Consider the following 25,827-nt stretch of genomic DNA (forward strand, 5'->3'; position numbering starts at 1 on the left):
CTACATATGGGTGAAGTATTCTATCCATATCACTTAAGCTAATTTAGTTTATTCTTTTTCGGCCAGGCTTCTCTCACCCAGCAGGATTATTCCAAATATCATCTATGTTGTGTAACAACAGGTGTTCTATTCCATTATAATGTAACAATAATTTGCTTATTCATTCATATAATAGTGGACATTTATGTTGTTTACTGTTCTGGCTGTCACAAATAAAGCTGCTATGAACACTCATGTATAGGTCTCTGCACGGAAAACTTATGCTTTCTCTTGAGTAAGTACATAGGGGTGCACTGGCTAGATCGTATGAGAGGTGTATGTTTACTTTTTAAAGAAACTACCAAAGTTTTGGTGAAAGTGGTTGGGCCATTTTATCGTTTCTTCAGCAGTGCACAACTACTCCAGTTCCCTACAGCCTCACCAGCACTTGATAACTGACTCTTTCAGTTTGGCCATTCTCTTGGGTGCTTAATGCTATCTAATTGTGGACTTGATTGCATTTCCCTAATGACTAATGACTCTGTACATAGTTTCATGCACTTATTTGCATTCTTTATATCTTTTCTGTGAAATAGCTGTTAAAATCTTCTCCCCATGTAAAAAATCTTATTATTGAATTTTAAAGTTTTAAGAATCATAGTCTAGATATGTCATTTATTAAATATGTGCATAGTGAAATTTTTCTCCCAATTCCTGGCATGTATTTTCATTCTCCGACAGTGTCTTGGTCACTATGTATTGTCCATGTGCTACACTGTTGTGATTGAACTGGTAAAATCTTGTTTAGAATTTTTCTATCAATATTCATAAGAGATAATCACTCTTTAGTGCTTTTCCTGGTAATATCTTTGTGTAGTCTGGTATCAGAGCATTACTGATAGAAAGTGTCTCAATTCATGGGTGAGTTTTTGTAGAACTTGTATTATTTCTTCCCTAAATATGTGCAGAGTTCATCTGTGAAGTTACCTGAGCTTATGGGTTTTTGTTGTGAGAAAATTTTAAACTACAAAGTCAATTTCATGATTTGTTACAGGACTTTTTCAAGTTATCTATTTTTATTGTACTTTGGAAGTTTGCTTTCTCCAAAGAATTCATCTGTTTTGCCAGGTGTGGTGACACACACCGGTACTTCCAGCACTTGGGAGGCTGAGGCAGGAGGATGGCCAGGAGTTTGAGGACTGCCTGAGCTGCACAGTGAGTTTCAGGCCAGCCTGAGCTACATAGCAAGACCCTGTTTTAAAAAGGGAGAATGCATCTATTTCATTCATGTTGTTGAAATTATTGACACTAAGTTTTTCATGATATTCCCATGTTATCCTTTTAATAGCTATGGAACTGTAGTGATGCAACTCTCATTTCTAATACTAATAATGCAAGTATTTTTTCTTTATCAATCTTGCCATGGTTTCTCTCTCCATCTTTTCTCCCTTCCCTCCCTCTCCCCTTTGTATTCTCAGAGAATCAGCTTTTGGTTTCACTGATTTGGCTGTCTTTCGGCTTTTTTATTTCATCGATTCCTGCCTGATTTTTATTATTTTCTTATTTCTATTTATTCTATTTTCATTTTTAAGATAGAAGTAATATAACTGCCTTCAGACTTTTCTTCCTGTCAAATATGAGTATCCGGTGCTATAAAATTCTCCTTAGGTACATAAATGGTGTTCCACAATCTTTAATACATTTTGTTTTCATTCTTATTCAGATTAAAATATTTTAAATTTCCTCTTTGTTTTTTTTCTTTAATCCATGTGTTAAAGAAGTATCTAATTTAAGGTTTAACCACTTGCAGATCTTCCAGAAATATTTCTGTTATTTACTTCTAATTTAATTCAATTGTTGTCAGAAACATATTTTATATGACTTTTAAGGTTACTGAGACTTGTCATATGTCCTGGTACGGATCTGCCATAGTAAATGTGTCATTTGCACTTAAAAATAAAATATAGTCTTCTGTTGTTGGGTGAAGTATTCTATACATGTCACTTAAGTTAATTTAGTTTATAGTGTCCACACTTGTGTATACTTACTGATTTTCTGATTACTTGTTCTACCAATTATTGAGGAAGAATTGGCATTTCTAACTATAAACACAGATGAGCCCATTTCTCCTTTCAATTCTGTCAGCTTTGCTTTATGTATTTTTAAACTTTATTACTAGATGCATACATGTTTTGGGTTATTAGGTTCTCTTAACGTATTGGTGCCTTAACATAATAATGTAACCTTCTTTATCCTTGGCAATAGTCTTTGCTCTAAAGTCTACTCTGTCTAATAGTAATATAGCCACTTCAGTTTTGACTTGATTTAGGGTGGCATATCTTTCTTCATCCTTATAATTTTAAGCAATTTGTGTATTTATATTTAAATTTTGTTTCCTATAGGCAGCATATAGTTTGGTCAGAACATTTTGTTCTTCTGTAGGGTAAGTTGAGATTAATTGCCTTTGGAAAGTGAAAACACAGATGGAGATAGAAGCAAAAGGTGAACGCATACGTCATTGCTCGGAAAAAGTGTTGCAGGTTACCATGAGCCCTTTAATGGAAGTGTTGGTTGATTTTTGTTCCTTTCTGTCTTAAGATAAACTAAACTTTATTGCCTAGCAGAGTATAAGGCCTATAAAAACTGTTCAAAATGAACAGTTATATGTGTAAGTTATGAGGCTAGTATATCCATTTCCTGCATGATCCTGCTCTACAGGCTTGTAAAATTAATTTTGCAAAAATCATGGTATTCTGGACATTACAGACATCCAGACACACTCCACCTTTAGTAACAGCTCTTTCCCATGATTGATGGGGAGAAAGGAGAGGAAGATCAATAAAGCAGTACTGTAAACTTAAAAATACATCAAATCAGCCTTCCTTTCACCTTCGCCAATTATATGAACAAGTAAACAAAACTCTGGGAAAGACATGGGCAAACACAGGAAAACATATCTTGAATGAGTAGGATACACACACAGCGAGTACCTTATTCCCTTTACAGTTTTTGAAAATATACTTTATATGGTGATTTTAATAGCATTTTTATTGAGATACACTTCACATAATATAAAATTCCCCAATTTAAAGTGTTCAATTCAATGGCTTTTAATGTATTTACTACGCTGTATAATTATCACCACTAACTCCAGAATATTTCCATATCAAAAAGAATACCTGTACCTGTTGATAGTTAATCCTAATTTCCCAATTCCTCTACACTCTTATAACCACTAATCTATTTTGTCGTTATAGGCATGCCTATTTTGAACATTTCATATAAATAGAATCATATAATATGTGGTCTGAGGTCTGTCCCCTTTCACTTACAAAAATGTTTTTAAGTATATGGTGAATTTTATCATATTTATCATTCAAAGATATTTTCCTGGAGTGTACTAAAACCATCTTACAAAATTACAATAGCTATATGGAATTGTGAGACCTCAGTTCTGGTGCTGATCCCTTTTCATCGAATGTCTGAGGACCTCAGACTTTATTTTAACATCAGGGCATTGGATAAGATGATATCAAAGATCTCTCTAGTTTCTATTGCTCCAGAAATTTCTAAGGTAAGGACACACATAGTGCTGCCATTTTTAAAAAACTAATTGCTAACAAAACCAATTAAATAGATTTAAAACTTAGTGCCTAACTGGATCCCAGAGACAGGAAACTTGAGACAGCTGCTATACATAACACTTTGATCTGATATGACTCAGGAAGTTAGTATCAGTTTCTTAATCAAGAGAGAAAGCAAAAGTCAGCCTGGGTTGTCTGGATCCGTGTGTGCTTTCTTCCAGTTATGGAAAAGAATAATACAGTCACTAATTTCCACTGTGACTTCCTCCCTGATAAATCTACATATTGTGCTATGCTTTTATACTTTTCTTTTTTGGTAGTATGGTATTGAACCCAGGTCTTTGCACTAGGCAACATCTCCAGCCATTTATTTATTTATTTATTTATTTTTCAATATTCAAGACATGGTCTTGCTAAGTCACTATGTTGCCCAGGTGGGGCTCTAACTTGCAATCCTCCTGCTTCAGCCTCCCAGAATGCTTTGCTCTTATGCTTTTTATTTCGCTATCCCATTCACTACCATATCTCTAGAATTTAAAACAATACCAGGTGCGGAGTTGACAATCTACATTCAATATATGTTAAGTGAATGATCTACAGATGTGTGCAAGTCACGTAACTTAAATCTGATCTGAACAGTAAAGAGACATGATGATCATTAAGGCCTCAAACCCATGTGTTCACAGGAAAAAGACAAATGAGATAAACTAAAAGAACAATAGCTGAGACCTAGAAATTATTTTATTTTATTTTATTACTTATGATACAACACTAGTTACAGTACTTTAATATGGTGCTTTTTTGCAGAAATTAATCAGCACCAGCTTATGGCTGAAACTGCACAGAACCATAGTGTTCATTAAAATAGGTGCATATATTTTAGCTATATTAAAAATAAGCAAAAGCAGAAATGCAAAGAAGTGTCACCTGGTTTGTTTTTATCACTCCTTGGAAGGAGACGAAATGGCTGTCACATGCTTTTAAATTTTATTTTTAGCAAATATATAGTATGTGTTTTTTAAGACCAAAATTTAGAAGTTTCTGAAAAGTCACATGCCCTTGGATACAGGGGAGTCTTTCATGAGTCAGTATTCAAGCTTGGGGAGGAGAACCAGTGACATTTAGGTTTCCTTCTGAGCTACCACCAGTTCTTTCCTGCCAGCCCTTCCCTCCAGTCTATCCTTTTTTACAACCTCCCACTCCCATTTTGCTCATCTCTGTCTTTCCTTCCTTCTTCTTCCTATCAGAACCAAAAGTGTATGAATGACCAATTAGGATAGAGGGAATATTTGACAACCGTGTACCTCTTTTCCTGAGTCCAACCTCAGCTGCGATAGAGTGGGAAAGTCATACTGAACATTGCCTAGGACTCAGAACCAGTTGCCTAAATTTGCAAGGTCTTTCAGTTACTTGGATTTCCTCAGTTACTATTGTCACGATCAGGAATATTTTAAAATATTCTTCTAGTTTCTAATTGTCATAGAACTTAAAGCTTTCTTTTTTGCATGCCATCACTCGCAATTATAGTTGTGCTATTTTAATTGCAGAAAAGAGTTATAGATTTACCATGTCAACCAAGTTCTACACAACCAAGTAGACATAGCTTTCAAATTCTAAATAGTTTTCAGAGTTTTAGAATCTCAGTAACAAGCTGTGGCCCTTGAATTTCTTGACCTTTTACTTTCCTCCTAGGATATAATCCTTCTTTGCTTTATAATAAATCCCACCTTTGGGCACTGCTGAAGTCAGTGGGTCACAGGGAATTGTCCTAGAGCTAATTTAGAGGGCAGGCTTGGCATATTTGGTTGTACACCCAGGGATGCACAGAAAACCTGCGCATTATACCAACCTAAAGGCGACCTCGGATAGTTAGGGTAAGGAGCCTCCAGACTCTGCAATTACTATACATTTAGATTTAAGAGACAAAAGGTTTGAGTCTTATGTACCTCTCTATGTAACATTTTCCATTAATCAAAACTTTGATAGGGAACAGATATAAAACAAATGAACAGAAATAAGACAAGCCTATCATATTTTATATCCAGAATCTAGAATGATTTTCTTAAATCACTTTTAGTGTCTACAACACTCAAGGTATTATTATAAAAAAAGACTTGCACCAAAGCCCTAGTCTACTACATAACCCAGTTTTTATTTTATTTTATTTTATTTTATTTTTTTTGTGGTTTTTCTCCGGTACCGGGAACCGAACTCACGACCTTGCGCTTGCCAGGCAGGCGCTTTTGCCGCTGAGCTAAATCCTCAGCCCCCATAATCCAGTTTTAATTCTGAAGTTACACTGACACTCATATAGCAAGTTACATTTGGTACAACTTTATTTTTCAGTGATTATAAAATGAGGAAAATCTTTAATAAACATCTCAAAAATAAAGTTCTGATTTCCTATGATTAAACCTTCAGGTCAGTGAGGCATTCTGTGTAGGATACAATATGCTTTATTGCAGCAAAAATATTTTGTGCAGCTAAGTTTATAAGTTAATAAGATCCCCTTCCATTAGAGAATCCAGTTAACACAGAATTTCTGAAAATAATAGATTTAAAAGCTCAAATTGCAACACAATTCTGAGTGAATATGTGTTTAATAGCTCTTCTCTGTATTATTTTTCTTTATTCATCAGCATAGCTCATGGGATGCTTCTAAAAAAGCAATATTTTTCTTCCATATGCCAATCATCATTCCCACTGTTACCCCTTACTCCATATGTCCTTGAGAAATGCTAGTCAGTATAATAAATGCTGATGAAGATGAAGAGATTATGTTACTTAAAGTTTTTCATGACTCTGGAGAAACCCAATCTTTAGCTTTCGAGTGGCACAATGCCAGCATTCATACTGATAATGGGTAATGGGGGGGACGCTTCCTGAATTCTCACTTTTGCAGTTTTGAACCTCTATCTCTAAGATTCTTCCATCAGAAAGAGAATTCTCCTTTCCATCCACAGCTTCTGATTTTAGGTTTCACATTTAAAAGGTGCCAAGGGATAAACAAACCATTTGCAACTCAACCTCGGTTTAATGAACCAGGAGGGTGAGCTTCACCTATACTGAAATGGTAATAGCACCGACAGTACAGACTTCAGAATGGGCTCCTTCGAGGTAATGGAAATAAAACACATCCAAGGACTGGAAGATTGGTGCTGTCTGAGATTTGGGGTGTGGTGAGTATGCAGGTCTTCTGGAATAAACACATCTTACAATAGCCTTCCTGGAATTATTACTCTAGGTTCTATTCTTATGAGATAGAGTCATAAAAGTGTACCCATTCAGTCATGATGATTTGCTTTCTATGGTGCGATATTCATAAATCTTGTTAATAAATAGTTGAGATATCTCAGGCAGGCACCCGCGGAGCCAGGTACACCTAGAGTTTTCTAGAGCACACAAAATGGTAAGCTTTGCCTTTCCCACAGTGCTTTGCTTGCCATTTCCATAGTCTCTGAACCAAAACACAGTTCCTGCCAAACTTGGAGTGTTGAGGGCGTCCTCTCTTCCAAATGGCGAAAGGGACGGCTTCACCACCAATCCACTCCCAGCGGCCAGCGTGCTCTTGGTCATTCAAACCTAGTGGGGCCAAAAGAACGCACCAAAACTTTTTATTACATTTACATTTAGATAGCATGCTTATTCTACTGTGCTAAGCACAAGTTAATGCGGGGCTAAGTTTGAAAACAGGTAATAGAAGCGGAAAACACTGTGAAACACAGCTGAGCGTGTTTGGCATAAGGCAGATCTGAATCCCAAGTCTAACTACTTGTTAGTTGGCTGCCCTGGGCTCTTTATTCACCCTGGGTTTCACTTTCTCATCTAAGAAATGGATACAAAAATGGTACATGTAAGGCTGTTTTTGAGGATTTAATTAGATAATGCTTAGAAAACTCTTGGCATACCTATATATTTAATAAATGATGGCTATTATCATTCATACCATCCCACAGGCAGAGCTCTTATCACAGGGAAACAAGCATTTCTTCATCCATTGTTCTTCCTCATTATTTAAATGTCTTAGTTTTCGTGTTTGACGGTAGCTTACACTGTATTCTTTTTTAGTCTAGACTTTAAGCTGTTTCAGCCTGCTACAGATCCAAGGAAAAACAGCTTTTCTCTTCGTCCTGCTCTACTCCCACTGGCAACTCCTGGAAATTCCTCTTTCGTGCTGTACAGCTCCCATCACGTTTTCTTACAGAGGCATTTCCCCTTCTCTCTCAGTCATAGCAGAAACCCCCCAAAAAGGTAACACAAATCCTCCTCAATAGCGTAATCTGATTTCTTGAAACTCAGATTTGACCATGAAAACAGTCCTGACTACACAGCATATTACCTTTTCCCAAATGACACTGTCACTATTTTGGGGCAAAAGCAACTGAAATATTTTTAGTTAGAAAAACCTCATTTTCTTCTGGATTGTTTACTTGAATTATCAAGCAAATAGTACTACGCCTAAGTACTTTATGAAGACAAAACCTTAACATCGGTCAGGAGGCTTGAAAAAATTTATCATACAGTGAAAATTAGAAAATATTAAAAGCTTCAGAAACAAGGAACAAAATTAAGAGAACCTATAATTTTTTATTTGAGATGAATCATTTCTACTTCATTAGCATATACCTCTATTTATATTTATGTATACATTACATGCACATAAATTTAATTAATTTGTTTGCTTGCTTTGCTGTACTGGGATTGAACACAGGGCCTTTGCACTGAGCAACAGTCCCACGCCTTTTTTTATGTTTTACATTGAGACAGGGTCTCAGTGAATCATCGAGGTGACCAGACTGGGTTCAAATTTTTGATCTTCCTGCTTCAGCCCCCAGAATGCTGGCCTTGTAAGCATGTACCACCACCCATGGCTTGAATTTCCTTTTTTATTCTAAATGATTTCATACCACATAGAGCAGTGGACTCTGCCTTTTACTGAGCACCTTATTACACATGCAATGGATATTTTATATAGAATATATCAATTTATTTTTAAACCAATGAATAAATAAACAAGGTATTTTGTCATGCTTATAATAACTAATGCCTTATAAAAACATTACATATTTTTATATGGCCATATTATAATTTAACCATCCCTATTAACATCCCGATGTTTCTAATATTTTCAATTTAGAAATGCCATTTTCTTGAATTTTCTTAGTGATCAATCTAAACACATCTCTTTATTTTTGGGACAGATGTCAAGAAATGAAAAATATTGTGTCAAAATGTTTAAGGTGTTTTATTTTTTGGTGCTGGGGACTGAACCCAGGGGCTGGCACGTACTGAACACTCGCTGTTCCACTGAGCTACACCCTCAGCACTTAAGGTGAGTTTCAGAAGACAATGTTTAGACTAACAATCTAACTCTTGCCTGTTATTATAAACCATAAGCATTTGGTTCGTGGAAGGGAGCAGGAGGTGTGGGTACCCATCCTCTTCCTGCTAGTGCCTTCCCTTTCAGTGGAGTACAGATACTTGCCTATCCAAAAGGGCTTCCTCCTACTGAAGTCCCAGAGCCACTGCATGTGTTTCCTGGAGAACACCGTTACAAGGTTGCCCAGAAATCTACACACAAACAAGGGAAGAACAAGAAAGTCAGCGGCAGGGAGCTAACACTTCTCATACGAAACAGGTAATAGAAGTAAAAGCGCGTTTCAAATACAAAAAAGGACACATGTGCAGAAAGAACTTCCCAAGGCTTTAACCCTCTGTTTTTACTTTCATAAGTATCTGCAGGGTGGAAGTAGGTGACAGCTAGGGAAGTGTTCTCTCCCTCTCTTTTTAAATAATATCTGAGCTTTAAGGTACAGTTTAATAGGTTTTGAATATCATATTGGAAATTTAGCAAATGCCTAGTTATAAAGATTAATTAGTCCATGCCAAAATGTTACTTGTCTCATAAGTTTTCCCTAACTGCTATACATTTGGCACTTATACAGTTAATTTGATCTGTAAGATAACCAAATTATTTAGATACAATGACTTGAAGTCTAAATTTTGAAATTGATGTGTTTAGTAAAATAACTCAATAATTATGACCCTTTCATTATATTCAGTGAAATACTCATAGCCATATCATCAAATCTTCATATATTTGACAGGAGTTAAATCATCCATTCTTATGAGTGTATATAAAAATTTTCCAACAGGGGCTGGGGATTTAGCTCAGCGGCAAAAGCGCCTGCCTGGCAAGCGCAAGGTCGTGAGTTCGGTTCCTGGTACCGGAGAAAAGCCAAAAAAAACAAAAACAAAAAAAAATTTTCCAACAAAATAGAATTCTCTATGAATTGCAGGTAGCTGAATTATTCCTACAAGTCAAAGGAGTATATGTGTATAATTGCCCTCCAGAGTTTATTTAAAACTTTAAAACATTTTTAATAAAAAGCAATAGATCATTTTTCATCTTCCTTAAAAAAGATTTCAGACAAGAAACACAATGCATGCATATATCATAGCATTGTATCCCATAAGTATACAATATTTTGGTCAATTAAAATTCAATTAAAGAGAAATAATTTTAATATATATATATTTAAAAGCCAAACAAAAAACCATGATTTTCTTATTTGGTTAATATCCGCTGCTATGAAAACAAAGCAGAAATAAAATTAGCATTTCATAGACGATTAGACAACTGTTGAACTACATTTTATTCATTTTGCCTATGTCTTTGCAAAGTCAGGTCTACTTCTCTGCTTTTGTCACCTACTGCAGATATTATTTATGTGATTCTTAATGACTGTTTCTGTCCTAGTTCCACAACTATGCTGCTGCTCTGTAATACAATGGTGCCTTCCAGGCCTCTTGAGATATGTAATATGACTTTTCCCTCTCTCTCAACCCCTGGTTGCTTCACGCTCCTGGATTTGGGTTCGAGACTTGGCTCTGACCTCATTATTTGCCATTAGCTCCTTATGATGGGGCATTCCCTCCCCTCACGTTCAGTATGATTGTTCTATAAAGGGCGACTGAAACAAATGGTGAAGGCTTGAACTAAGAATAAATGCATTATAGTAAAAAAACACGTTGCCAAGAGCAACAGACGTGTGTGCGAAGCAAGGGGATTATTTTGAGGGGGGTTAATGGTAATGCGTCCTTTAGTGTAGTCAAATTTTAGAATTTGAATAGTCACTGCATTTTATCCCTCCTCCATCGAACATCTCCATCAAACAATTTCTGTCAAATAAAACATGACAGCGTACTCCTCACCCACCATATTCACTGGACGTGGCTCTTCCCCACAGTCAAAATGATAGGAAAGATACACACTGATTCAGGACACCCAGGCTGCCACAAGAGCGATAGTGCAACTAAAGACGCTCGTGAAAGAGGACTTCCAGAACTGCCTCAGACAGTGGCAAGAACCACGGGGGTGTTTGTATTAGGAGGGAGCATTTTGAAGGGGATTAATGTATCTTTCACTGTAATACGTTTCTCCAATTTCAACACTCATCACAGTTTTGGGTCACACCCAGGTATGTGTTGTGGCCTTAGAACACAAAGTTTAACTCCTGTGCTAAATGGAGGCCAAGGGGAGGCGCCATGAGGATGGGAGGAGAGGGGTCCATTTCTCAGGGCCTCCCAGAACTCCCAAACGCCCTTCCTAAACTAATGTGTTTGCTGAGGTTCACCAGTCTCACACCATCAACTTCAATAATATTGACTAGTTTACAAAAATATCCTTCTATTTCTTTTTGCTCACATACCTATAAAGTGTGGTGGATATTACCTATTCAGATAATAATGTGTATTTACTCATATACAAACAAGAAACATATCAATACTAATATAAAAATAAAAATCCTTTCATAGCTCTGAAATGTGAAGGCATTCAAAGTATAGAATCAAAAACAGAAACCTGGCGATAGAAATACACATCTACTTCTTTAGAAGTCTTTGATTAAGTATCAGTACATCTCAGGGCAACTCTTTAAGGATAGGCCAGCAGGGGTCCCAGACACTCCTTGGGAAGCAAAGTGGTTTCATAGATAATGATCTACAATAATAGAATTACCAAACGTACAGTGACCGTCTTCGGAAATGAGCAGATGAGATTACAATATGTAAATTCAAGAAATGCATACTCTTGGAGTCTGACTCCTCTGGGTTAGAAAAACAATACAACACCAGTGGGGAGGAGAGGAGATTGGAGATAAAGATTGAGTTGGGTTAATCATCTGATTAGGGACAAGGGATAAAGTGCAATAGCCCTCTGTGAAGACCTTCGGGTATGTGTGCCAGTGAGCGAGCCCCAGGAAATAGCAAAGAATTGAGTAATGGTTCCTAAGACCAAATAAAACATACTATGGGCATACTAATTCCAGTCTTAGAATCTAAAGCCATCTTCTAAAATGCCTGATAAGAAAATAAATCTCCAGGTCATAAAACTCTAAACTGTGATCTTGATCTCACAGAGGAACCGCAGTTCCCAAAGGAGTCCACATTTTCAGCTGACAGAGTTAGAGAACGGGGACGATGAACTAGAAGGGTAATGCATGAAAAGAAGGCAGGAGACCAAAGGATGATTTAAAAATATACTGAATGGGCAGAGAAGGACTTGAGCTTTAGAGAACACTTTTACTGAGGTGCTGGTCTTACCACCCAAAAATGTTCCTCCTAAAATGATTGGTCCAAAGGCATAAGGTGATTTTCTATTTTGCTTTTAATCTGCTGGTAGAGTTTTTAAAAATGTCTATGACCAGTGGTACAACTATGATCATTCTTCTTGCCTTATTGAAATAAAATGCATATTGAAGAAATATGCAAATGTAATCAAATTAAATGTTTATATTTATTATTTTAATTAAAAATTTAAACTCAGAGCTTCTGGTAGTGCTTAAAAATCTCTGGTTAGGGGCTGGGGATTTAGCTCAGCGGCAAAAGCGCCTGCCTGGCAAGCGCAAGGTCGTGAGTTTGGTTCCCGGTACCGGAGAAAAACCAAAAAAAAAAAACCAAAAAAAAAAAAAAAAAATCTCTGGTTATACATAAAAAATATATCCCAGAGTAAATACATTTACTTCCACTATGTATTCTGGAATACCATCTGAAATGGTATTTGGTAGATATTTTAGTTTTCTCATCAATACTAATGTGTAATTTGAAAGAGTTTCTTTTACAGACACTTTATAAAATATGGTTTAAAAGCGCCAGTTATTCCTAAAGTTTTTTCTAATTGAGTGAATATTCTTAGCTTTATATATTTTTTTAAATTTTTTTTTGTGTGTGTGTGTGTGTTTTTGAGACAGGGTCTTGCTATGTAGCTCAGGCTGGCCTCGAACTCACTTTGTAGCCCAGGCTGGTCTCAAACTCACTTTGAAGCCCAGGCTGGCCTCAAACTCACAACGATCCTGCTGCCTCAACCTCCTGAATGCTGGGATTACAGGCATGCACCACCACACCTGGCCCTTAGCTTTATATCTTAAAAAATGAATAGTTTTACAGTTTGGAACAGTTCCCTGAGACTAGAGTTTATCAAGATAACTTTAAAATAATTTGAATAACAATACTTGCAAAACTTCTAGATGTGTTAACTCTGTTAGTTACAATCCCTCTGAGGTGCAGATGGAAAGTTTTCAGGTGTCATAATAAATTTTGGAATGATTTAGTCCAGAACAAAAGACCTTTTCACTCCCAGTCTTTCTAAACGCCCTGTGTGTTCTGATATACTCACCCAGCAGATGTGGCTCTCAGCTCATACTGGTAGATTTAGGTCTATGGATTTTTCCATCCCCTGCTGAGAATGGAACCCAGCACCCTATGCTGCGGTACATCTTATTGTAATACAGGATTTTGTATATAGTGTATACCATGGGAAGCTGCTTAAAACCAGTTGCAAATGGGACCTTAAGTAGAAGCTTCAGTTGCCATTATTTTATAAAAAAATGATTTTTGATGCCCAAAAGCTAAATGATCATCATCTCATGGTAAAGAATAGACTTTCTAGCTAAAAATACTTGGCAGCCTCGTGCTGACATTTACTGAATGGATGGGAAGGAACCTCTCAGTACATGACGTCTTCTATTTTCTCATAACACTAAGAACCAGTGAAAGCCTTGCGAGAGACCCACATGGTTACTTTTCCTGTGAGAACCACTGGAAGATAAAGTTACTTCCAAATTTGATGCTAGGGCCTCCACTGTGTTTATTTACATTTTAGCAACAAATATCAGCAAAAATTTATTGTGATAACCTTCACTGGAGTATCAGGGCACTTGTCCTCATTTTTATCAGTAGAGAAGCCAAAGTCTCCCTTTGGTAGCGGAATGGTCAGATCGCGTTAGGTTCTACGTGAAAGATCTCTCTTTAAGGAGTAAAAAGGCTAATACTTCTGCTTCTGTCTGAGCTTTCAATACATTAAAACAAGTTTTAATGACTGTGGAATATCTGGTTATTTTTGTTGAAGGATGTATTATTTGTTTTTTAATATATAGTGCTATGGGAATATATAAAGCATGATCAAACAATACAGCGAATGTTCAAATAAAAATTTTATTACAGTAAAAGACACATTGCTACTAACTCTCCACAAAATACTATCTCATTTCAAACACACTTATCGCCCCATTTTTGCCACCTTCTGAAGCAGTTCTGGAAGTCCTTCCCTATTAGCATCTTTAGTTGCACTGTAGGACCGCCCCAATGTTCTAAATCGATTCAAGACATTTACCTTTCATGCTCGCTTTGACTTTCAGGAAGAGTCAGATACTGCATGATGCCAGATCTGGTGAAGAGCGTGGATGAGAACCCTCTGTAGTGTTTTTATTTGACAGAAGTTATGTGTGTAGAATGCCCCGAGAGATGAGCAAATGACTTCATCCTCTTGCAACAATGCTCTGTGTCACACATTGCCTCTGGTATGGCAGCTACTGTCAAATAAAACTAATTCAGCACACTGATGCACCCATGACAGTGATACGAAAGGCACTCCTGAGCAAGGACTTCCAAAACTGCTTTGGAGGGTGGCAAGAATGTTGGGATAAATTGTCTGAAACAGCAGTAGTACTGTGAGGGAGATTGATGGTGATGCGTCTTTTACCGTAATGAATTTTTTTTCATTTAAACATTCGCTGTAGTTTTTAATCACACCTCATATTTAAACAGCGATTAGTTAAAAATTTTTAAAATATTTTAACATTTTTTATGTCATCAATTTAACTAGAAGTGTGAAAGCCACATATTAGCCTCTATTGTAATTCCACTTATAGCCAGGATACAAAATACACCATTGGGAAAGAAGTGGTTGATAGGCCCAGTTTTTAAACATTTGATTAAGGGCCAAGCATATAGCTCAGCTGCACAGCACCTGCAAGTGCAGGGTCTTGAGTTCGATTCTTAGTATCAAAAAAAAAAAAAAAAAAACCACACATAAACATTTGATTAGATTTTTAAAAATCTAAGTACAAAGCTAAGTACAGTGGCATGGACCTGTTCAGATTTGGGAAATTGGAGCAAGAGGGACTCTTGAGCTCAGGAATTTGATGCCAGCCTAGGCAATATAGTAAGACCTTGTCTTAAAAGAGAAATGAAGGTATAATTTACACACAATGAGTTTTATAGGTCTGTAAACATCCAGTTTGATGTGTTTTGGCAATGTATATACATCCATGTAACAACTGCCCAGAAAAGACATTTCTATGACTCTAGAAGATTCCTCAGTGCTGCTTTCTAGTCCCCTCACAACGCCTGCTGATGACCACTTATCACTGGAAACACCACACGTTACACTCCTGTTCAAAGAAACGGAATCATAACAAATGCTGGCGAGGCTGTGGAGAAACAGAAACTCTTCTCCACTGCTGGTGGGAATGCAGACTGGTGAAACCACTGTGGAAATCAGTTTGGAGACTCCTCAGCAAACTAGGACTAGAGGTCTCATTCAACCCAGCTATCCCCCTGCTGGGTATTTTCCCAGAATATCTGAAAGCATCATGTCACAGCGATATATGTGCACCCATGTTCATAGCAGTGCAATTTGTGATTGCTAAATCATGGAAGCAACGCAAATGTCTATCCACTGAGGAGTGGATAAAAAAATTGTGGCATTTTTATATAATGTAATATTACTCAGCTATAAAGAAAGATAAACTTGAGGCTTTTGTAGGTAAATGGTCACAACTAGAGACTATAGTCATATGTGAAATAAATCAGACCCGCACGTGTAAGCAACATAGTGTCTCTCTAGTGTAAGAGCCTGAAAGCTTGAATAAAAATTAGGAGGTATGATAGACACTGTGAAATGAAAGGAAACTGCTCAAAAGGAAAGAGCAACTAGGAAAAGAGAAAAGAAAGAAGGGGAAATTATGTATGTATGTATATACAGGATAGCTAACATAGTTGTACTACTGAATTCTACCGCTTTATTGAAAGGAACAGTTAATGATTAATTATTTGATCAATCTTGCATGTCTATATTTGTTTTCCTGAGTAACCACTTTGATATCAATATGTAATACAACAACCATGGTTAATTTCCTGTCACCTTGTCTGTAATTCAGTGTTGCTTGTATTGTTCTTGTGCCATTTAGTAACTGGATGTTTGTTTGTTAATATGTTTTCCTTCTTTTATTTTTAAGATAGAAAAAAATAAAAACCAATATGTATTCTATTGTGTAAGGCTGCCTTCTACTGTGCTTTCTTTGCATGTTGTTCTGTTCTATCTACAGTTCGTCCACATTGTTGAAGTTTTCAGTAGTTCATTTAATTGTTCATAAAAAATTTATATAAAAATACAATTTAATTTCTTGTTAATGAAGAAAATGTCAAGTATTCCTACAAGTCAATAGCAAAAAGACAAGTATCCGAAATTATTATTAATATGAAAAAAGTAAATATGAAATTATTTTGTATTTTTGGCATACACTTTTCTCTTGGTTAAATACCTACCAGTAGAATGGCTAGGCCATAGGGTATGTAACTTTCTGAGAAACTGCTGGACAGTTCCACAAAAGGGCTGTACCATTCTACACCTCCACCAGCAACACGTGAGAATTCTATTTTCTCTACACACTGTTGATATTCGATGTTGTAATTTCATGATTTTAACTCTTTAGTGGGTGTGAGGTGGTCTTTCACTGCGATTTTAATTTTCTTTTTAAATTCACTTTGATTAGTATATGTTTACGGTACAGAATGTTTATGGTACATAGTGTTTACATTTTTGTAGGGAGTTGGTACATGTATAAAACATACCTTAATCCCATTTTCATCCCCTTCCCTACCCTCTCCCCCACTCCCTCCACCTCTTGATCCCCTTCCCCTTTAAGGAAAATCTATCTCCCTACTTCCTGTTACCTACCTTTTAATTTGCTTCTTATTTCTTTCTTTCTTTTTTTTTTTTTTTTGGTTTTTCTCCGGTACCAGGAACTGAACTCACGACCTTGCGCTTGCCAGGCAGACGCTTTGCTGCTGAGCTAAATCCCCAGCCCCTTTGCTTCTTATTTCTATTTTGGGTTTCTTGTATGAGAGAAACCATGCAGTATTTAAGATGCTGTGTCTGATTTATGATCTGAAGTTATGTCCATTCTCCTACAAATGACTCAAGTTTATCTTTCTTTATGGCGAATACTACTCCATTGTGTGTAAAAACCGCATTTTCTTTATCTACTCATCTGTCGATGGACACACAGGCTGCTTCCAAGATTTAGCTGTTGTGAATTATGCTGCTATAGACATGGGTGTGCATGTATCACTGTAACAGGATGACTTTCACTTGGTAAGATACCTAGAAGGGGAATCGCTGAGTCAAATGGGATTTCTAGTTTTAATTTTCTGAGGAATCTGTGTGCTAATTTCCATGTGGTTGTACTAGTTTGCATCCCTATCAGCAACAGAGACTGGTTCACTTTCACCAGCATTTGCTATCATTTGATTCTTGATGATGCCCATTCTTTCTGGCGTAAGATGGAATCTCAGTGTTGTTTTAATTTTCCTAGTATCTAATGGATAGATATCCAGCTTGGCAAATAGAAAAGAGATTTAAGAATAGTTACACACACATTTTTAAAGTCCTTCTGGACTAGATAAATTTTGTTGTCCTTAACCGACCACAAGTTATCTTTCACTGCCTGTTCTATTACCCAATGAGCCTCTGTCCAACCTGTCAAGCTTTACGAGCACTTACACTGCTATAAGGCCTTCATTACTATACATCTTCAAATCAATGAACAGGACTTCCTACTCTATGAAGAAGAAGGACAAGAAGAACAAGGAGAAGGAGGAAGAGGAAGAGAAGAAGGGGAGGAAGAAGAGAGGGGAGAGGAAGAGGAGGAGGGGCAGGAAGAGGAGGAGAAAGAAGGAGAAGAAGGAGAAGGGGAGAAAGGTGAGATCAGAACTTCTAATGCTTCTGACTCACCAAAGCTCCTGTGACTTTCTACAAACAAACTGAAATAGAATAAGAAGAAAGGAATGCGGCAACAAAACACTTCATTAACCAAAAAGAGCTGAGTCAAAACAGATCAAGGTCAATCACAAATCCATTCTGAACTACAAAATTCCCTCCAGGTTCCTAAACTACCGCCAGGCACATGTTACACTTATTACTCGGTCACTGAGTGAAGCAGACCTCCAATTCCACAGAAAATAGAGACATCACTGAAAATGCCAATCAAAAGTAACACAGGGCTCCTTACTGTTCCCTGCAACTTTGGGCAGCTGTGTTCCAGGTGCTTCTCTGCTCTGTGATCAAGGTGTGACAGTAGCCTGAGTGAAGGTGCCATCCAGCTGGGCAGGATTTGTCTTCCAACTCCTGAAAAATAATTGTCCGTGTTCACATCATGATGGACGTTACAATCTCGAGGCTGATCTCCGCGCAAGGAGTCCTATGAACTCCCTGACTTTAGTAGAGTATTTGTCACCAGAGTCAGCCTTATTCCAATTCTCCATCTTGAGAAATGCAGTGAGTTCCTACAGAAAACCCTTCCTCAGTCAGCAATTTCAATTTTATGACTTTGGCATTTTGATCATTAAACAAAATGAGCAAACATCTTCGGAAACTGTATTGATTGAAGTGTATTGATTTAACAATGCATTTCATGATTTGGCCTTCAAGTTTTTGTGAGGGCAGACAGACGCAGAATGCGTTGGCAGGTTCACACCAACTATTAGCTCACCACCAACTAGTTGTCGTAAGGCATACACAAGTAAAGATGTGCAGCTTCTCAGCCTGTGTCCCACCTTGGTTTGGGGGCTCCAGGATTTCCAGGCAACCCCATTGCATTGGTATAGCTTTTGGATGCTTTCTTCAAAATGGAAGAGCCCCTTTAATTCCACAGTGCAGTTCTTCGGGAAGGAGGGCAGCTGGCCCTATGGGGAGGAGAGGCCGTGTGAATCGACTTAATGGAAGCTGATAACACACTTATTTCCTTTGGATTTGCATTTGTCGGGCAGCATTTGTATTAGGTAAACTGTCCCCAAGACTGGAGGTTATTTTGTGAATTAAGTGTGTTTATGGCCCAGCAAACAGCTTGTTAGGAGGTAGATAGGAAAGAAAGGAGATTTTCGTACCTGTCTGGGGAAGTGTGAGTCAGGTGTGGATTCCACCTTATCTGCTTGAGGCAGCTCTGCCACCTGTGTTGTCTTCTGCGGCTCACTAAGGGTGGCGACTTTGACCTTCCTTTTGTGAGTTGGGAAATTGTCACCTTCCAGTTTCAAGGAAACCATCCCATGATACTTAGGGAAACCAATAAACATCAATCGCAAGGAAAGGCATCAAGACAGTGAGCAAAACAAGTTCTATAAAAATGATCAGTTCGTAAATTGTATCTAAGCAAAAAAGATGAAAGGTTTTTTTCCCTGACCACTCAGTCTTCTACAACAAATTATCAAAAAATTAGATAAATACATTTATAAAACATATACAGTAATAGTTTCACTAAATACTTTGCATCTATAAATACTAGAAATTTAGCAATCCTTTGACAATGCTTACAGTGTAGATGGTGTCTGTTCCATTTCTGTACACAGAGGATGGGAGAACCTGAAATCAACCAAGGACAGTAAATGCCTTAAACAGTGATGAGCAGTAGGGTAAAACCCTTCCTGTATGATTTTAAGAACTGAAAACAATTTAAACATGTTTCTTAAGATTTTTTCCTGCCCAAATTATTGGAAATTTATTTTTAATTAGATTTTATTGGCACATTTTTGATATACTAATGATCACATTCATCCGAGGATTTGTACCTGCACATGATATAACTAGTTTTTTCCTCTTTCCCCATCCTCCCTTCAAACCCTCCTCTCCTCCCCATTTGTAAAGCTTTGTTTTCACATTCTCCTCCTTTTCTCATTTTTGTTTACTTTCCCTTCTTCCCTCTCTCCCTCCCCTCTCTTCCACCCCCCCATTTGAACGTTTTCCTCCTATTTCAAAATACATTTTCGTCCTTATTTACCCTTTTAGTTTCCCCCACCAGAGAAAATCATGGAAATTTTAAAAATCACTAGGTCTAGTCCCACTGATAATTGTGTTGGATCGTGCATGCATAGCTCCAAGATAGGGAGAAAAAAATTCCTTATTTTTTAGCGCATCTATAGCATACAAAGGCTCAAGAACACACACACATAATTACGAGTGTGTGCTTTGCTGGAGCACTGTCCTGTTCAAAGTCAAACTTATGATGGTCTCCACACCCAAATGGATGGAGCACTTTCTCTCTTTTTGTTCTGGGATCCCTGGCTTTTCCCTATGTATCTCAAGGACAAAAGGAAACAAGCAGAACTCATACCAGTGAATCCGTGTATCTGTCCCTTCAACTAGAATATCTAATGAAGTGGGGCAGCAGCCTGGCCTTTGTAGACAAAAGGCACCACACGTCTCTGAGAGGAACCATGGCCCCACTCGCTCTGAGCCTCCAAACAGCTTTCTCCCTACTTCAGAATACTCATTAGTTAATATGTATCCCACCCCCGCCCCCAGAAGGCCCCCACCCTTACCACTTTGCCATTCCCACGGGTCCCAAGCTTCCTTCGAGAAAGAGCTGCAGAATCAAAGCCCCACAGGGTGTCTCCCCTGGTGACTGGTAGCTGCTTGGAAGATGGAGGGGGTCTTCTTTCCAGATGCAGGGAGCCAGAAGTGGTGGGTGAGGAAGACCCCGGGGACAGCGGCTGCCAAATGCCCTTCTCCGGTGCGTTGTGCCTGCTTTGGCTGAAGGAGTATGAAGGATGGCACTGTCCTGGAGGCACGCAAGATGGCAGGCAGTCAGCACGGCTCACACAAAGAGATAAGGGATCACATTGACACAGCTCCTGGAGCAGCTTGTCATTAAACTTAGATGGATGCTTTTCCCACCAGATGTTGCCTTTTTGCCATGTGCCAGAAACTGCTTTACTCCTCATCAGTTTCCATCCAGGAAAGTGGTGCCCTTCTGCACATTTACAGGGCGATTATAAAGTCATGGAGCTGATTTCATAAAGCACAATGAAATCATTTTCATGATTTTATTATCATATTATATACTTGGGAAATGCCTCCTTTTGTATTATAATTCTCCTCAGTGTGTCAGGTTTTTTTCCTCGATTAAATTTTATTCCACAAGCCCTTCAAAAATATTTGTTTTTTCCCCTGATCTTCTAGAGGTTTCTCCCTGATCTTCTGGATTCATAGACTGGAGTTTTTTTAAAGATGTCATGGAATCAAGCAGTAGTTGCAAAAATTTTCATTGAACTGTTACAGAACAAACTGCTTCCATAGGAAATCTAGCCAATTGATATTTTTCAGGTGGTATGAAAAAAATCGAACATCAGAACCCTATTTATTTTTTGTGTTGGGTTCAAACCCAGGGCCTTGCTCACGCCAGCTAAGCCCTCTATACTGGTACATCCCCAGCCCCCAATATTTCATATTTCATATGTGAAGTGTATATTTCACACATTTTGTGTATTTCATGTGACCAGAAATTTCTACTGGAAAAGAAATATATTAGTGAGGAAAGAGGCGGAAGGGAGAGGGGCTATGGAAACAGGTATATTATAAAGGAGTCCAAACAGGAGACAGCAGACTCCAGATCGGAGAGAAATATGGACCCCAGGACACGGCAGCTACAAACATGGGGACATAAAATGGAGCACAGGACTGGGCATTTGTCAAATGCTAACCAGACAAAAACAAGAAGGGATTTGGCAGGAAAAGACTCAAAGCACCGAGCACTTTGGCTGGTCTTTATTTTATTTAGTTCACAGGTTGTTCTTCAGCATATACTACGCTGGGCTTGCTTGGCTCTGCACCCCAAAGTCATTCATTAATACTGTCCAGCTGCTCCTGCTTCCCTGAGCCAGCTGTATCTTCACATCTATTTTTCTCCAACTCTTTCCCTTAGAATTTTCCTGGTACCCTACCGAGGGGCTCGGGTTTTAGGCGTTGAGAGCTCTCCTTAACGGAGGAAGATAATTACAGCCTTCCAAACTCTCAGGGAAAATAATTGTCCCTAGATTCTCACCAACATTGTTTCCCCCTCGGTGAGAACAACAAACGGTTAGGAGAAAAACAACCACGGCACTGACTTGTTGCTTTTCTCAAGCGGTAGTTCTTAGCGGGAGGAAAACCACATGAAGCAGAAACTGGAATAAAGGGCCTACACCATGACTGAGGCTGCTTGCTTGACAAGAAATTAAGCATTTTGATTTGAAGGCATTATCAAGCACATTGGCTGTTGAAAGCAAGCAGCCTCCGCGCCAGGACTGCTCCTGATTTCAAGATGAGGATCAAAAGAATACCTCCTTTTGAGTCCAAAATTTTCACTGCAGCTTTTGTCTTCGTGCCAAGAACTGCATTCACAGGGGAGTTCAGAATTACTTCAAAGACCTCATCATCTTCCTCTAATCCGTCATAGGTAATTGCTATATTCCACATCTTAGTTGACATTCCTACAAGAAGTAAACATTTTAATTACTCTTTAATTGCTATTTCAATCACCTAGGTGTCAGAGAAATATATTAATTAACATGTCTACAGTTAGACTGCGATAGCCCGAGTGAGCTATTGTACCGCCACCCACTCACGGACGCCTTGCTGTTCTCCCAAATCATATGAAAAGACCACATTTGTTCCTGGACAATGATGATTCCCTTTCAGTGCAAACACTGTAACAAAAAGTAAGCTGCACCATGCAAGGCCGGAAAAAAATTGTTAGTAGATGAGCTCTCAGACGGAATTTCTTCCCCACCTGTCCCTTCTCTACTTAAGAATAAACAAGCACTACAATTTTTAAATCTTCATAGTTTCAAAAATCTTAAGATGCTGATGCAGACAGAAGTGATTATTAGAGGGTGCTTCACGCTGTTCATGGAACCCTTGAAATGATTGATTTCTGCAGACAGCTGCCTGCACGGGCTGCCCTGCTTCCTGAGACCCTGCTAGCCCACAAATGCTTTTTCTGATGGTGTAACACTCAGCAGTCTGAGCTCCTCCGAGAGAGAATTTATGGGCTGGGGGTTCTACAAACAGTAAGCCCATTTATTTTCCCGCTTTCTGTCTGCCTCTATTCAGGGAGTCTTACTCAACCTTGGTACGAAGTAACATTGTGGCCATAACACAAGACAGTTTTGATGTTACCAAGATAGCCCAGTCATTCTGCCGCCCCCGGGAACGGGGGGCAACGCAACCACACGGGCACAAAATATTAAGCATGGAAGGAACTTCTGTGTCCTAGTCCTGACTGAATTCCCTGATGTGGATTACAGGACTGTCTCCTTGAGTTTATTTAGAAGAGCAAGTGGAGGTGGGAAGAAAAGAGAATGCTGGTTAGCAATGCAAGAAGGCTGAAGCTAAAGGGGAAAAGATAGTAAATTTATGGTTTAACCTTGCAGCGCGAGGTCTGAAACGCTTTCTCTGCACTTTACTCACTGGCTATTTGAGTGCTTTCAGCCTCATAAATCTTTCTATACAAGGTAGTTAAACACTTTTTCCGAGACCTTTCTTCTGAAAATATGACTCTTTTTTTTTCCTTGCAGATTGCCTTCCACAGATTTATGGAATAACTAAGAATAACTCTGCCATGTCTATGACAGCCTCTTTTATTTTCCCCAGAGACAGGGTCTCATTATTTAAGTCCAGGCTGGCCTTGAACTCGCTATGTAGCTCAGGCTGGGCTCAAACTAGTGGTTCTCCTGCCCCGTCCTCCCACGTGCTGGGATGACTGGTGTATGCCACCACAACCAGCGGATGGCCTTTTTTTTAAAGGCAAGTCTTTTAGATCTCATGATCTGATCGAAGTCTCATTAATTCCCACCAGAATCCAGTGAAAAGATCAAACCATTCATTTATCCTACAGAGGAAAAAAATCAGATGTATCTGGATTAATTGCATTTAAAAATGGATTGATATTCTACTCATTAAGCTTTCAGTATCGAGTCTATTCCCGAATCAATCACGTTTGCGTTCCTTGCAAAAGCAGTTGAAGCATCTAATATAAAATACCATATAATCTCCATCTCGTGGATGAATGGCTCGATCCACCAAAACATGTTTTGCACTGAAGTGCTTGTCATTGCATTAGATACTATGGAGCATACCAAAGTGTAACATAAGCTAAGCTCTGACCTAAAGGAGTTTAAAGCTTCTTGGAGGAGACAAGACAAACAAAGTCCCCTGGGTCTACACAGAGGACTAATTCCAGAGCTCCCATCAGACACCAAAGCCTGCAGTGAACTTCAAGCCCTTTACATATAACTTACAGATGTCCTCCTGTAAATTTTAATTTGTCTCTACACTGCTTATAATACCCAGTACTGTGTAAATGGTTGTTTTACTATATTATTCAAGTAATGACAACAAGAAAATAAAACTGTGCGTGTTCAGTAGAGACACAATTTTTTTTCCCAATTAGTTTTGATTTGTGGTTGTCTGACTAAGTGGATAAAGAATCTGTGGATATGGGGCTCTGACTGTACCAGAAAGGTCAAAAATTATTCAAAACTGTGTATGATTGCCTGGCAAAAGATACAGATCATGTGGAATATAGCATACATACACAGGATCCAGAGTTGGAAGGACAAGGAAATGAGAAAACAACGTAAGCAAATACAGGAAGCTAACTAAGTGGACAGGAGGCCATAGGCTCAGAATATTTCTGCAGACAGCCCTGGACACCAGGTGGCCATATTCAGACTCTAAACAACAGGCAACAGGGAGGGCTCTCAAGAGGAGAAATGACAGTCAGAAAGTGGTATTTTAGCAAAATGAACATAGAGTTACGTGTGCAGGTTTGGGCACTCAAGTAAATAGCACTTGTAGACAGAGTGGCACTTGTGGACAGAGTCTACAAGTTGGACCACTACATAGGTAGCTGTTGCAATAAAACTGGCATGAAAAGTAAGAAATTGGCAATAAAGGAAGCGACTCAGATTGTTAGTACTTGAAGAAAAATATTTTGACCCTCAAAAGCCATCCAGTTAAGCATTATTTAAGTAAAAATTATTTGCAAGCCCCAACTGATTTCTCTCTTATTTTAAGAACCATTTTGTAAAAATTATAGTGGCAAAATTTTTGCTGGATCCTGTGGAGGTGAACCAGATGGCTGGAGAAATTCCGAGTTTGATTTAAATGTTTCTGCTTTGTTCATCTGCATTTCAGCTCGGTGTCTACGCCTGCCAGGTGCGAGGCTTAGGTTAATGAGATTGGAAGCAAGGTCACTGTTGTTGCTGTTGCTCCCTCCTCCTCCTCCTGAACTTCCAAAGTGCAAAGTATTCGCTAACTGCCTGAGCTATACCTGCATTCCTAGAAGGCTTAAACTGCCCCCTCCCTGCTACCATAAAACAAAAGGTGCCTGAGAGGAGAGAGAAGGTGTTATTTTGTACGGACACGTCCCACTTTACATAATAGGTGAATTCCCGGTTATCTTCCTGCAAAACAGATTTTCCTATAGAAAGACATTTTCTCAATATTTTTTAGTAAATGCCACATTAGAGATCTTTTTCTTTGGGAAACATTTTGACTCTTGGGAATGATGAAGTTTCAATGAAGAATGCCACAAATTTTCTAAGAACACATATCTTAGAGGAAAACAATCATTTTCTAAAGAGTGCTTACACATGCATTTAGGCTTAGTCACAACAGTTGAATGCCGTGCAGGCAGGACTCATGTTGCAGTTTGGTACCACAGCTGCAAGCAAGCCTACTGGCCTAGAGCTCTCCAACCTTGTAGCAGTCCGCTCTCCTTGACTGTTCACTGTTTCTTCAAGACCGTGAGCGCTGCTGTGGTTAGAGAAAGGGACAGACTGCTCTGGGCCAAAGGGCGGGGAGTGGTGCGGGGACCCAAAAGAAGCG

General features: G+C 38.5%; 1 protein-coding gene across 5 annotated transcripts in view; it reads right to left on the bottom strand.

Moving 5' to 3' along the window:
- Positions 1–4,299: 4,299 nt before the first annotated feature.
- Frem1 (FRAS1 related extracellular matrix 1) overlaps positions 4,300–25,827 on the bottom strand; it is a 147,415-nt gene continuing 125,887 nt past the window's right edge. For 3 of the 5 annotated variants that reach the window (XM_013516387.1, XM_005388702.2, XM_005388701.2), the window contains 8 exons: positions 22,278–22,427; positions 20,499–20,737; positions 19,495–19,542; positions 19,071–19,235; positions 18,741–18,869; positions 18,197–18,312; positions 9,049–9,134; positions 4,300–7,145 (listed from right to left, as the gene is read on the bottom strand). In XM_013516387.1, coding sequence (XP_013371841.1) covers positions 6,946–7,145; positions 9,049–9,134; positions 18,197–18,312; positions 18,741–18,869; positions 19,071–19,235; positions 19,495–19,542; positions 20,499–20,737; positions 22,278–22,427 — 1,133 coding nt within the window. In that variant the 3' untranslated portion in view covers positions 4,300–6,945. Of the gene's footprint in view, positions 7,146–9,048; positions 9,135–17,336; positions 17,523–18,196; positions 18,313–18,740; positions 18,870–19,070; positions 19,236–19,494; positions 19,543–20,498; positions 20,738–22,277; positions 22,428–25,827 lie in introns of those variants that run through there. The other 2 variants (XM_013516389.1, XM_013516388.1) reach the window with 2 other exon arrangements.

The sequence above is a fragment of the Chinchilla lanigera genome, unplaced genomic scaffold, assembly GCF_000276665.1.
Source record: "Chinchilla lanigera isolate Chin_1 unplaced genomic scaffold, ChiLan1.0 scaffold00033, whole genome shotgun sequence".
In the NCBI taxonomy this organism is placed as follows: domain Eukaryota; kingdom Metazoa; phylum Chordata; class Mammalia; order Rodentia; family Chinchillidae; genus Chinchilla; species Chinchilla lanigera.